The following is a 13,394-nucleotide window of genomic DNA, read 5'->3' as shown; positions in this document are numbered from 1 at the left end:
TAACGAAATAAATTAACTCTTATTAAATAAAGTATTCCTATTTAAAGCTAAAAACTTACCTGTAAAATAAACCCTAATATAGCTACAATATAATGAATAATTATATTGTAGCTATTTTAGGATTTATATTTATTTTACAGGCAACTTTGTATTTATTTTAACTAGGTACAATAGCTATCAAATAGTTATTTACTATTTAATAGCTACCTAGTTAAAATAATTACAAAATTACCTGTAAAATAAATCCTAACCTAAGTTACAATTAAACCTAACACTACACTATCAATAAATTAATTAAATAAATTAACTACAATTACATACAATTAAATAAACTAAACTAAATTACCAAAGAAAACAAACACTAAATTACAAAAAAGAAAAAAAGATTACAAGAATTTTAAGCTAATTACACCTACTCTAAGCCCCTTAATAAAATAACAAAGCCACCCAAAATAAAAAAATTTCCCTACCCTAATCTAAATTTAAAAAGTTAACAGCTCTTTTACCTTACCAGCCCTTAAAGGGGCTTTTTGCGGGACATGCCCCAAAGAAATCAGCTCTTTTGCCTGTAAAAAAAAACACAATACCACCCCCCAACATTACAACCCACCACACACATACCCCTACTCTAACCCAAACCTTCCTTAAATAAACCTAACACTACCCCCCTGAAGATCTCCCTACCTTGAGCCGTGTTCACCCAGCCGGGCACTGATGGACCAAAAGAAGACATCCGGAGCGGCAGAAGTCTTCATCCTATCCAGGCAGAAGAGGACATCCAGACCGGCAGACATCTTCATCCAAGCGGCATCTTCTATCTTCATCCATCCAACGAGGAACGGCTCCATCTTCAAGACCTCTGGCGCGGAACATCCTTCTTCAATGTCGACTACCCGACGAATGAAGTTTCCTTTAAGTGATGTCATCCAAGATGGCGTCCCTTGAATTCCGATTGGCTGATAGGATTCTATCAGCCAATCGGAATTAAGGTAGGAAAAATCTTATTGGCTGATTGAATCAGCCAATCAGATTCAAGTTCAATCGGATTGGCTGATCCAATCAGCCAATCAGATTGAGCTCGCATTCTATTGGCTGTTCTATATGTCATAACTAGAAAGTAGGTACATTGACATCTTACATAAATTGAAGCAACTCGTGAGCAACTTAACCTTTATATACATAATTGGTGACTTATTTTATTTCATTAGTAGGTGAAAATATTCCCTGTTGCTGTTTTACTTTAATTTTAATTGTTAAGGAAACCATATTGCATGTTATATCTTAAGTATGATGGATGTAATACAACCTTCCACTTTATACCAAAGCAAGATACAAATGGACTATTCATCTAAAGAGAAATCTATAGACTTTATATCTTGGAAGATATGTCGGATATTTCATGCAGCACTCTATAAGTTCTACTTGTGTTGTTTTGAATGTTATACTGTTTTCATACAAAAAACTTGAATAAAAAATGTAATTGAAAAAAAAAAAAGATATAAATGTATTTTAATTTAAAGACAGCCTGCAATAAACATGTCAATATATTTATATTCATGCAAAAACAGGCACAATGCTCATGTAATGCCAAAATCATACAAAACAAATTGTTTAGTGTAAAATATGGACATTTTTTTCCAACTTCAGCAGAAAGGATTGGATCTGCAAGGCAATCAACTGCTGTCATTGGCATCAGTTGCCCACCATTGTCACAATCAATTGCCCACCCCTGAGAGGCCAATATAACTAATGTGACATAGGTGAAAAGCACAGCCTTACTCTTTCCCATCATTTGTTTCACATGCATAGTTTAATGTTTAGTGGTTGAATATTCTTTTTTCAAATGAATCAAAGAAAATCTGTTCCAAAGTGGATTACGAATAATGCATTTATGCTACAGGTGTGGCTAACATTTTTGAGAGTATATGCCCAAATCGGTGGAAATCTACAAAAAAAAATCTCATGTTCCCATGCTCCCATTTTTTATTTTATTTAAAGGGCATTAGATAAATATTAAAGTTATTTTAATAAGAAATAAATAAGATATATGAACCAGCTAATATACCATGGGTTCAAAGGAAAAATAATGTATTAAATACCCTAACTGCAGGCCATAAATCCAAGCAGTACAGTGATGACCCAGAGTATAGTTTATTGATTGATTGATTGATTGATTGATTTAACAAATAAAGATAAGTATGTGGGCCAATTCATGACTACCAAGTTTTTGTTTTATTTTTATTGTTTTTTTGCTGCACTTGTTAAAACTTATGTAAAAAATAAAAATGGTGTTCTTGAAGTAAATGTTGTAAATTTGTAGTCACATACACATCACATTTACACTCATTTATTCCCTATTAAATTAAATTAATGACTAGTTCTCTACATAAAAACATGTTTGGCACCCCTGTATTAAACTAAGCATACCTCTCATTTTGGGATGGCCAACTTTCTGGTAGATAAGAAAACATCAAACATTTTGGGTGGAATGTGCAAACTAACTGGCAATATCCAACATCTGGTGCAAACACAGAACTACAGTCTCCTCCTTGAAAATATACATCTTGAAACAGTGTTGATATACATTCTGAAAAGAAAAAAAAAATTTTTTATACATAATATCATTATTATTACTGCAAAGAAGTATTTAATTATTGACTCTTTAGCAAAATTTACTATTTTATTATTATTTACATAATTTGTTTTGACTGCAGTAATAAAGTACTAACTCTTGTTTTTAGAAAATTACCAACAACAAATAATACTGGACTATGATTTATATTTATTCTTCAACTGCAAGGTCTCAGCTATGTCCCAATTTTATTTCATAATTATTAACCTATTAATTTATATATGTATGTGTGTGTATATATATATATATTCATTTATAGAACGCTAGCATATGGGAGATATACAGGTATAGTGGCCCATGTGGCATTTTTTTTCTATTTTTTGTTTGTTTTGCATCCAAGAAAACTATATTGTTTTCTCAAAGGAAGTAAAAATAAACATCTAGATTACAAGTTTTGTGTTTGTGTTTTAACGCTGCAAAAATAGTAATTTCAGCGTTAAAAAAGCAATGCAGCCATTACAAATCATGTCGGTATAGTTATACCGCAAGCCTTTTAGCCTGTAACGCATTGTCAGTCCCGCACTCGTAAAAATTTTGTTTTTTCATGGGACTTCCATAGTGCAGCCATTACGAGTTTTGCGATGAGGCTAAAAAGCTTGCGTTGCAGCCTTTACTGACAAGATCTGTACCGCCATCTGAGAGCAGTAGTTATGAGTTTTGCGCCACAAAACTGTTACACAAAACTCGTAACTAAAGTGTTACAAAATACACTAACACCCATAAAATACCTATTAACCCCTAGACCGATGCCCTCCCACATTGCAAATACTATATTAAAGTTATTAACCCCTAATCTGCCGCTTCCGACATCGCTGCCATTAATAACATTTATTAACCCCTATTCCGCCGCTCCCCGACATCGTCACCACTATAATAAAGTTATTAACCCTTAAACCATCGCCCTCCCGCATGGCAAACACTATTTAAATATTATTAACCCCTAATCTGCCATCCGCCCACATCGCCCCACTATACTAAAGTTATTAACCTCTATTCCGCCGCTCCCCAACAACGCCGCCACTATAATGAACCTATTAACCCCTAAACCGAAAGCCCCCACATCGCAATAAACTAATTTAGACTATTAACCCCTAAACCGAAAGCCCTCCACATCGCAATAAACTAATTTAAACTAGTAACCCCTAAACCTAATGCCCCCCTAACTTTATATTAAAATTACAATTTCCCTATCTTAAATTAAATTAAAACTTACCTGTCAAAGTTTAAACTAACAATTAAACAAATATAACTATTAAACTAAAATTAAACTTACTACCAATTAAAGAAAACTAAAATACACATTAAAAAAATCCTAACACTACTATAAAAATTACAAAGTAACTAATTACAAAAAATAGCAAACACTAAATTATAGAGAAAAACAAACGAAATTATCAAAAATAAAAAAGAATTACACCTAATCTAATAGCCCTATAAAAATAAAAAAGCCCAACAAAAATAAAAAAAACCCTAGCTTACAATAAACTACCAATAGCCTTTAAAAGGGCCTTTTGTAGAGCATTGCCCTAAGTTAAACAGCTCTTTTTCCTGTAAAAAAAATACAAATACCCCCCCAACAGTGAAACCCACCACCAAACCAACCGACCAAAATAAAAAACCTAACTCTAACAAAAACCAAATCTACCCATTGCCCTGAAAAGGGCATTTGTATGGGCATTGCCCTTAAAAGGGCATTTATCTCTTTTTCTTGCCCTTAAAAGGGCATTTAGCTCATTTAAGAAATGCCCAACCCCTAATCTTAAAAAAACCCACCCAAAAAACCTTCAAAAACTTAACACTAACCCCTCTTTAGTTACTCACAGTTGCTGAAGTCCCGCTTGAAGGGTCTTCATCCCGGCGGCTCCATCTTCATCCAAGTGGCATCTTCTATCTTCATCCTGGCGGCGTCTTCTATCTTCATCCCGGCGGCGCCATTTTGAAGATAGAAGATGCCACCTGGATGAAGATGGAGCCGTCTGGATGAAGATGGAGCCGTCTGGAATGAAGATCCTTCAAGCGGGACTTCAGCAACTGTGAGTACCTAAAGAGGGGTTAGTGTTAGCTTTTTTTTAAGTTTTTTTGGGTGGGGTTTTTTTTAGATTAGGGGTTGGTCATTTCTTAAAAGAGCTAAATGTCCTTTTAAGGGCAAGAAAAAGAGCTAAATGCCCTTTTAAGGGCAATGCCCATACAAATGCCCTTTTCAGGGCAATGGGTAGATTAGGTTTTTCTTTATTTTTATTTTGTGTGTTTCAGGGGTGGTGCTTTGTATTCTGTTAGGGGGTGTTTGTTTTTCTTTTGTAGGAAAAGAGCTGTTATCTTTAGGGCAATGCCCTACAAAGGGCCCTTTTAAGGTCCCATAAAAGGCCATTTTAAGGGCCCTTGGTAGTTTATTATAGAGCTTTTTATAGGGCTTTTTATTTTAGGGTGGGTTTTTTTTAACGGATATTAGAATAGGAATCATTTTTATTGTTTTGGATAATTTCATTTGTTATTTTTTGTAATGGTAGGATTTTTAATTTTTTGTAATTTTAGGTTTTAGTGTAAGGCAGCTTAGGTTTTATTTCACATGTAAGTTTGTATTTATTTTAACTAGGTAGTTAGTAAATAGTTAATAACTATTTACTAACTAGTCTACCTAGTTAAAATAAATACAAACTTACCTGTGAAATAAAAAAAAATCTAAGCTAGCTACAATATAAGTATTAGTTATATTGTAGTTAGCTTAGGTTTTATTTCACAGGTAAGTATGTATTTAGTTTTAAATATGTATTATTTAGTTGTAACTTTAATTTAGCTCTATTTAATTATGTTAAAGTTAGGGGGTGTTAGGGTTAGGTTTAAGGTTAGGTTTAGGGGTTAATAGTTAAATTTAGGTTGTTGCGATATGGGGGGCTGGTGGTTTAGGGGTTGATAGGTTTATTTAGTGGTAGTGATGTGGGAGGCCAGAGGTTTAGGGGTTAATAGCTTTATTTAATGGTGGCGATGTCGGAGAGCGGCAGAATAGGGGTTAATATATTTATTATAGTGTGGGCGATGTTGGGTTGCAGGGGAATAGGGGTTAATAACTTTAGTATAGTGGCAGCGATATCGGGAGCGGCAGATTAGGAGTTTATAGATTTATTTAGGTTGCGGCGATATCAGGAGTTGCAGATTAGGGGTTAATAAATTATGTAGGTGTCGGTGATGTCGGAGGCAGCAGATTATGAGGGTTTATGTTAGGGTGTTAGGTTTAACCGTAACTTTTTTTTCCCCTTAGACATCAATGGGGCTGCGTTACGGAGCTTTTCATTCCGCAATCGCAGGTGTTAGTTTTTTTTCCAACCCGCTCTCCCCATTGATGTCTATGGTGAAAGCGTTCACAAGCACGTCCAAGCAGCGCTTGTATTTTGTGCAGTATGAAGCTCAACGCAACCATATTGCACGCACAAGGCGGCTGTTTCAAAACTTGTAATGGCAGCGCTATGGTGGGTGAAATAACGCAACTTTTGTTGCATTCGTTACAAACCCTCTAGCGCGCATAACTTGTAATCTACCTGAAAGTTAGGTGATCAGAACATGACTGAAGGATTGGACCTCTCAGCTTAAGAGCTGGTATACTGTGAAAGTGACACTCAATTCCAAATTAAACTTTTATGATTCAGATAGAGCACACAATTTTAAGAGACTTTCCAATGTTCTCCCATTATCAGATTGTGCACAGTCTTTGTATACGCACACTTTCTAAGGCACCAGCTACAAATGAGCATGTGCAAGAATTCACAGTGTATATGTAAATGAGTCTGTGACTGGCTGATGGCTGTCAAATTTGTCAGAATAAAAATCTACTGTTCATTTAAACTTCAGAGAACGTGCTATTACATTGTTTGTTTTTTAATTATTATTATCCATTTATTGATTCTGCAATTATATTACATGTTATGGTCATTTCAGTAGTGAGTTGATAAGCGCAACCTAACTAAGGGTCAAATAGCAACAGTAACATCAAGGTACTGATTCATTTATATATTATATACATATTTATTTATACTTTTAACTAATGGGGAAACATTTTTGGAGGTCTGTTGAACAGTGATCTGTGTTTAAAGGGCCACTGTAAGTAAATATTTTCTATGCCTGTTACTAACTAACTAGCCCAAATACGCTTTTTATCAATAGCATTTCATTAACATATCTCTACCGTATATCAGAAATCTTGTCTGCAAATTTAATTGTTTTCCAAACCCACTCCGTGGGTATCCTTTGCTCTGTACCAATCCGTTTACAATACCTAGGTTTCAAAATGGCGCTTTAAACACAAAGTTATTGGTTTAAGTATTTTGAACACTCAGTGCTGAAAATAGTGGGCAGGATAACGTGACATCATCGGCGAATAAAAGATATAACTTTTAGAACGTTATGAAACTTTGTTTTGGAGAAAATATAGGTCAGTAGGTTTTAATTAATGTTTATTAACTTTAATATGTTAGTTGTTTAGCTTAAAAATTATAACAGAAAGTAATCCTTTAAATATGGTTAATTTTACACTCTAAAGAAAACAACAGCACCGCATGTATTTCAAGCACTATCTTAATTTTATCATTTTTATTTTAGTGCTCGTCTTTCTTCCTGTAAATCTTGTATACGTTTATATATATTGACCAGGTCATGAAGACTACAGCATGAAGCATTACACGGGGTATTACTCTTAATAACATGGTGATTTAGATGTTAAATTATAAAGTAGGATCACTTACTAAATTATACATGTAATTTATTCTACCATAGAATATACAGAAAACTGAAAATAATCAAATATAATATAATATTTTGTTTACAGTTATTCACTTTGTTTTATTAAGTATTTTATACTGTATTTAGCTCTTAAAAACATATATACATTGTTCAGTAAGTCAATATGTGCCATTATAAAATACATGTTATTCTACAAGCATAAAATAACTAACAAAAAATCATATAAATGTGAGGTACCCCTCAGATATATAATCTTAAACTTTTTATTGATTTAAATTTAAAAAAAGAACACAGTAAATATCTATAAGAGCACCTTTTTTATTTTAATAATATACTCACCTCCAGACACTGAAACAAATAAGACAAAACAGCATATTGTGATCGAATAAAAGGCCATTCTACAAGAACAAAAAGATTTAAACGATTAGCACTGACAAGACACACACGCATTAACAATCCAGTTTGACACAAACAAATACAATTTATTCAACTATAATGTACCCATAATATTTTATAATAAGAATACATGCATAGATAGATAGATAGATAGATAGATAGATAGATAGATAGATAGATTTAGATATAGATATTTACATATATAATTAATTTATTTCGCTACAATGTACCCAAAATATATTTTAATAAGAATATATATATATATATATATATATATATGTGTGTGTGTGTGTGTGTGTGTGTGTTTGTGCATATATATATGTCTTTTATAGATATATATATATATATATATATATAAATATATATAAATATATATAGAGAGATACTTACACACAATTTGACACAAACAAATACAATTTAGAACACTAGAATATACCCACAATATTATGTATTTTTATATATATATATATATATAGAGAGAGAGAGAGAGAGAGTGAGTGAGTGAGTGAGAGCGAGAGAGAGAGAGAGAGAGAGAGAGAGAGAGAGAGCTTTAACTATAGGTATATGAATATACATTTAGTTATATCAGTTCAATCATTTATCTTATTTACATTTTTAAATAAATATTAACTAAACTTTTAAAAATATATAGATATTTAAAAACATATGATTTTCTTGAAATCATCTTTCCATTTTTATAATTATTCATAAAATATATACCTGGGTTATTTGGGCAGATATATTCCAAAAGAATTGGATAGCTGGTACTGTCCAAGATTTTTGTTTCCATAGAAAAGTATCCTATGAATATGCAGACAATGTTTAACTGACTAAGGGATAAGTTCAATATTTGCTGTTCAAAAGATTGTTGAAATAACATACCTGTGGTCAGAGATAGCACAGCACTGCAAATAAAAGTTGGTAAAATGTGTATCATACTGCAGTTTTGCTGAATAATGGGAAAGTGTTCCCCTTATGAAAGTCTTTATGGCTCATTTTCTTTGTATATCATATATTACTATTAAACATTTTAGCAATACTCTATACTATGTTAACGTTTGTACAATTATTTTTGTGTTTACTGGAGATTGATATGCTCACTCATTGATTTCCTGTTTATAGCAAACGCATGTATGAAAAATCTTCTGATGGTTTGTTCTAAAAGTTTATTTACCAGATATGTTTTACACATACTTATATTTAGACACATTTACTCTTAAAAACAGTTTCCACATTTTTACCCCACAATGGAACAAGCAAGCACAGTATCTACTTACCATATTCAGAGTAGAGAACTAGGCACCTCTTTCCAAAATGAAAAGTGGGACTAATCACTTCAAAATGTGCTGGTATGATGTGATAATTACCAAGTAGGCTAAACGCTGCCAGTTCATTTTGTGGGTTCTACCAGTTTGTTAATTTGACCCACACTGGCTGCTTTAACATGCATACAGATAAAGTGGTCAGATAATTAATCAACTAGCTTGAAACAAAATCTGTAGTCATGCAAATCAATTGAAACTAATATTATGTAGAAGGCATTGTACATCCAGATTTTTGTTGTTGGTTATTCTGGTTACATGTGTTCCTTGAGGTTATATTACATATACTTTATTGCAGATAACTGTTAAATGCTATGACACAAAAACAAAACAATCATGACCCCATACTATGAATACGTTCCGCTTAAATGATACTAGACACACAAGTGGGTATAAAGGCCGTAGCCCGCATTTATTAAATCTTTTATAAAATATAACATATTAAACAAATACTTTAACTCATTAACACAATAAACCCCATAACCTGGGTTGCTTGCCCACAGAGCTGTACCTTCCACTGGCATATCACCAGGTACATCTCCCCAAACTCTCTCCCGCCTCTTTAGGGAGGTACCCATTTACCTAACCTACTGAAAAAACTAGCACCCCCGCCCACCAGCATTGAATTCCTAGCCTCAAGGGGAGGGAGGGAGGGAACTTCGCCTTGTGGTTGCAGGGACAGAACAGAGGATGAGCTACTTCCACGGGGCTCTTATAAACCCCAGGACCGCTCCACTGCTACGATGGGGGGGTCACTATCCCCTCCGTCGATGCTCTCCTCCAGGGGGGCATGACCCCATACTATGCATACGTTCCGCTTAAATGATACTAGACACACAAGTGGGTGTAAAGGCCGTAGCCCGCATTTATTAAATCTTTTATAAAATATAACATATTAAACAAATACTTTAACTCATTAACACAATAAACCCCATAACCTGGGTTGCTTGCCCACAGAGCTGTACCTTCCACTGGCATATCACCAGGTACATCTCCCCAAACTCTCTCCCGCCTCTTTAGGGAGGTACCCATTTACCTAACCTACTGAAAAAACAAGCACCCCCGCCACAGCTCGTCACCGGCGAGCCACCCCCACCCGGGCTAAGGCCTTTTGCACCCCTTCTTTGATGTTAAAATTAAAGAGGTGCAAGCCCACCTCATTGAGGTGTACCCCATCTTTCAAGAAAAAACAACGACCTGTCTCCCCTTCAAATTCTACGTGGCGAATGCCGAACCCCCCCATTCTGCCCACCAAACTAGTTATTGTTCTGTTAACCTTTTTCCTAGAGGCCTCCAACTTCCTGAAATCCCATGCCACCCGTCACACCGATCGGGGTTCGATGTCCGACCAAACAATTACTAACCAAGGGAATAATTCCCTCAATCTCCCCAAATCCTTCCTAATCCTATCAATCAAGTCCTTTTGGGACGAAAAACCCAAATCGTTGCCCCCGGCGTGGATGACTAAAATATCTGGGGGCTGAAACAACCTAGCATGGTCTACCACCTTCCTAAGAACTTGGTCCCACCTTAGACCTCTAACCCCCAGCCAACGTAAAAACACTGTCTCCTCCTGAAACTTCAACTGGGCACCTTCGTCCATCACTGCTGCTGCCTTCCGGGCCCAATATATATAAGAATGGCCCACTATCCAACATTGTATAGGACCTATAAAACAAAGAACATACTAATCCACCAGGTCTGGTCTGACATATAAACGGAAACATCCAGACTTCCAACCACCAATCTGCTTAATCACACTCTCCCCCAGCCCTAAACTGGCAGCTTCAGTGGCAGCCCCAATCCGAAAGGAATGCGTCCCAAATTCCTCTGCCTTGAACCCCAAGCCCCTTAATGCCCTCCGAAGCATCACTGTGAACAAACAACAGCAACTGAGCATCCGGCCTGATCTCCAAAAATGCCTTAACATTGGCTACCGGGCATCCTGCCCCTTGAGCCTCCCCCAGCTTTATCAACCTACCCCGCCCTTCCTGGTCCGTCTTGGACCCGCGAAGCCAAATCCAAACTACTCTGTCCCTAATTGACACATCCCTGGCCTGTAGGCCCCCCACATCTCTTCTATTTGCTCCAACCAATTCCGATACCCGGAAAGCCCCAAAGAATGCTGTCGTGAAAGCCGCCTTGAATAATACGACCTCAAACCTTGAGGTACACACCGCCTCCAACTCTGCTAAAATCCTCAGCAGAAGCTGAAAACCAATAGGGCGACGGCTGTCCTTCGCCACTTTTTTCTTACAGGTCCCTTTCACCGCCAACTGGATAAGAAACAGCTTCGTTAAGTCTTCCCATCCCAACAGTCTAAACAAAAACCTCAAAGCTGCCATATTCCTCCTCACCGACGCCCTAGAGAGCCCCCTCTCCCCCCATTCCCCAATCCATGCCGTTAAACCCCGAATCCAACCTTCCCTAGACGCCACTATGCCCCTATCTGTCAGAACCTCCAACCATTGCCTCCATGTTCGAACATAAGCACACCACGTACCTGGAGCTAACGCTCCCCTTGCAACCCTGATTAGTTCCAAGCCTCCAGCTCCAGCAAGTCCGGTGGACAACTGATTCCTTCCTTCTCCGCTCCTGGCGCCACTTCCCGGAACCTCGCCCACTGAAAGTGAGAAAGAGCATCAGCCACAGTATTGAAATAACCTGGAACATGCACAGCGCGAAATAGCACATTCATCCTCATGCAGTCCAGCACAAACAGCCTCAGCAGGCGAACCACCAGGAGGGAGCAAGACATCAGCTTATTAACCGCAAATACTACCCCCAAGTTATCTGAGAGGAACACAACCTTCCTATCTTGAAGTCTATCCTTCCATACCCTTACTGCCACCAAAAGTGGAAACAACTCCAAAAAGACCAGATTCTTCGTCAAACCCATAGCTCACCAACTGGCTGGCCATTTTCCGGCCACCCAGCTCCCTTGGCAGTAAGCCCCAAAGCATAAAGACCCCGCTGTGTCCGTAAACAAGTGCAGCTCTTCATTGGTTACCGCTTTACTTTGGACCAAAGCCCGCCCGTTGAAACCCGCCAAAAACGATAACCAAATTCTCAGATCATCTTTCAGGTCTGTACCCAAAACAATCCATGCCTTGGGGACTGCGGCTCCCGTCGTGGCCATAGAGAGCCTCCTACAGAAAACCCTCCCCACTGGGATTATTCTACAGGCAAAATTCAGCTTGCCCACCAATGACTGGACCTCGCACAATCGAAGCCTCCGCTTCCTGAGTGCCGCGGCTATGACCCCTTGTAGGTCAATAAGCTTGTCCATAGGCAGCCGACATTCCATCCGAATGGAATCAATTTCAATTCCCAGAAAACTCAATGTGGTGACCGGACCTTCAGTTTTGTCGTGTGCCACCGGGATTCCAAATTCATCAGCCACCCGAAAGAATTGGTCCATTAGTTTCTCACAGTCCGGTGCCTCAGCGGCTCCCACAAATAGAAAGTCATCCAAATAATGGACGACTGATGACAACCCTGAACGTTGCCTTACGACCCACTCCACAAAGGTGCTGAACTTCTCGAAGTATGCACACGATATGGAGCACCCCATTGGGAGACAAAGGTCCACATAAAAGTAACCCCCGAAGAAACAACCTAATAAGTGATGACAAACCGGATGCACTGGTAAAAGCCGAAAGGCAGCCTCCACATCCACCTTCCCCATCAATGCACCAACGCCAGACTCCCTCATCAACCCTATCGCCTTATGAAAAGACGCATACCTCACTGCCGTTATCGCGGGATCAATGTGGTCATTGACCGAAGACCCCTTCGGATATGATAAATGGTGGATCATGCGGAATTGCCCAACCGCCTTTTTGGGAACGACCCCAAGTGGGGATATCCTCAAATTTTTGAAAGGTGGGTGCGCAAAGGGGCCAGCCATTCTCCCCAGTGCTACTTCCTTATCAATTTTTCCCTGAACCACCTCCGGCAATTCCTTTGCTGACTTCAAATTCCCCGAAATTTGAACCCCTTGCTTCTCAACAAACGGGATCCAGAACCCCGAGCTAAAACCCGTGAGCAAGAGTTCCACATCCCCCGCCCTACCCCGTACCTTAGCGAACCATTCTAGCCAAGGAACCATCTTTTCTACCTTCACCGGGGTCCTGGCCCTTAGCAGCAACCTCCCCCTGTTTTCCACCTCCCCCGTTTCTCTTGAAACACTTTGCCCACGAATGGGCGCCCTCACATCCTGAACAAGCGTGTTTGTACTTGCACCCTGTCCCGAACTTACATTGCCCCTCATTATACTGGAAGCAGAGCCCCTTCCTAATGGCAACTGCTGC

General features: G+C 37.9%; 1 protein-coding gene across 2 annotated transcripts in view; it reads right to left on the bottom strand.

Annotated features, from left to right (window-relative positions):
• Positions 1 to 9,057, bottom strand: part of LOC128648207 (coagulation factor XI) — a 93,570-nt gene extending 84,513 nt beyond the window's left edge. Inside the window, exons 1-3 of one of the 2 annotated variants that reach the window (XM_053700852.1) lie at positions 9,037 to 9,057; positions 7,703 to 7,761; positions 2,428 to 2,587 (exon numbers count right to left, since the gene is read on the bottom strand). In XM_053700852.1, the coding sequence (XP_053556827.1) occupies positions 2,428 to 2,587; positions 7,703 to 7,760 (218 nt within the window). In that variant the 5' untranslated portion in view covers position 7,761; positions 9,037 to 9,057. Of the gene's footprint in view, positions 1 to 2,427; positions 2,588 to 7,702; positions 7,762 to 8,479; positions 8,566 to 9,036 lie in introns of those variants that run through there. The other variant, XM_053700851.1, reaches the window with a different exon arrangement.
• Positions 9,058 to 13,394: the final 4,337 nt, after the last annotated feature.

The sequence above is a fragment of the Bombina bombina genome, chromosome 2, assembly GCF_027579735.1.
Source record: "Bombina bombina isolate aBomBom1 chromosome 2, aBomBom1.pri, whole genome shotgun sequence".
In the NCBI taxonomy this organism is placed as follows: Eukaryota; Metazoa; Chordata; class Amphibia; order Anura; family Bombinatoridae; genus Bombina; species Bombina bombina.
The sequence above is the reverse complement of the archived record's forward strand: the minus strand, read 5'-3'. Positions and strand labels throughout refer to the sequence as shown.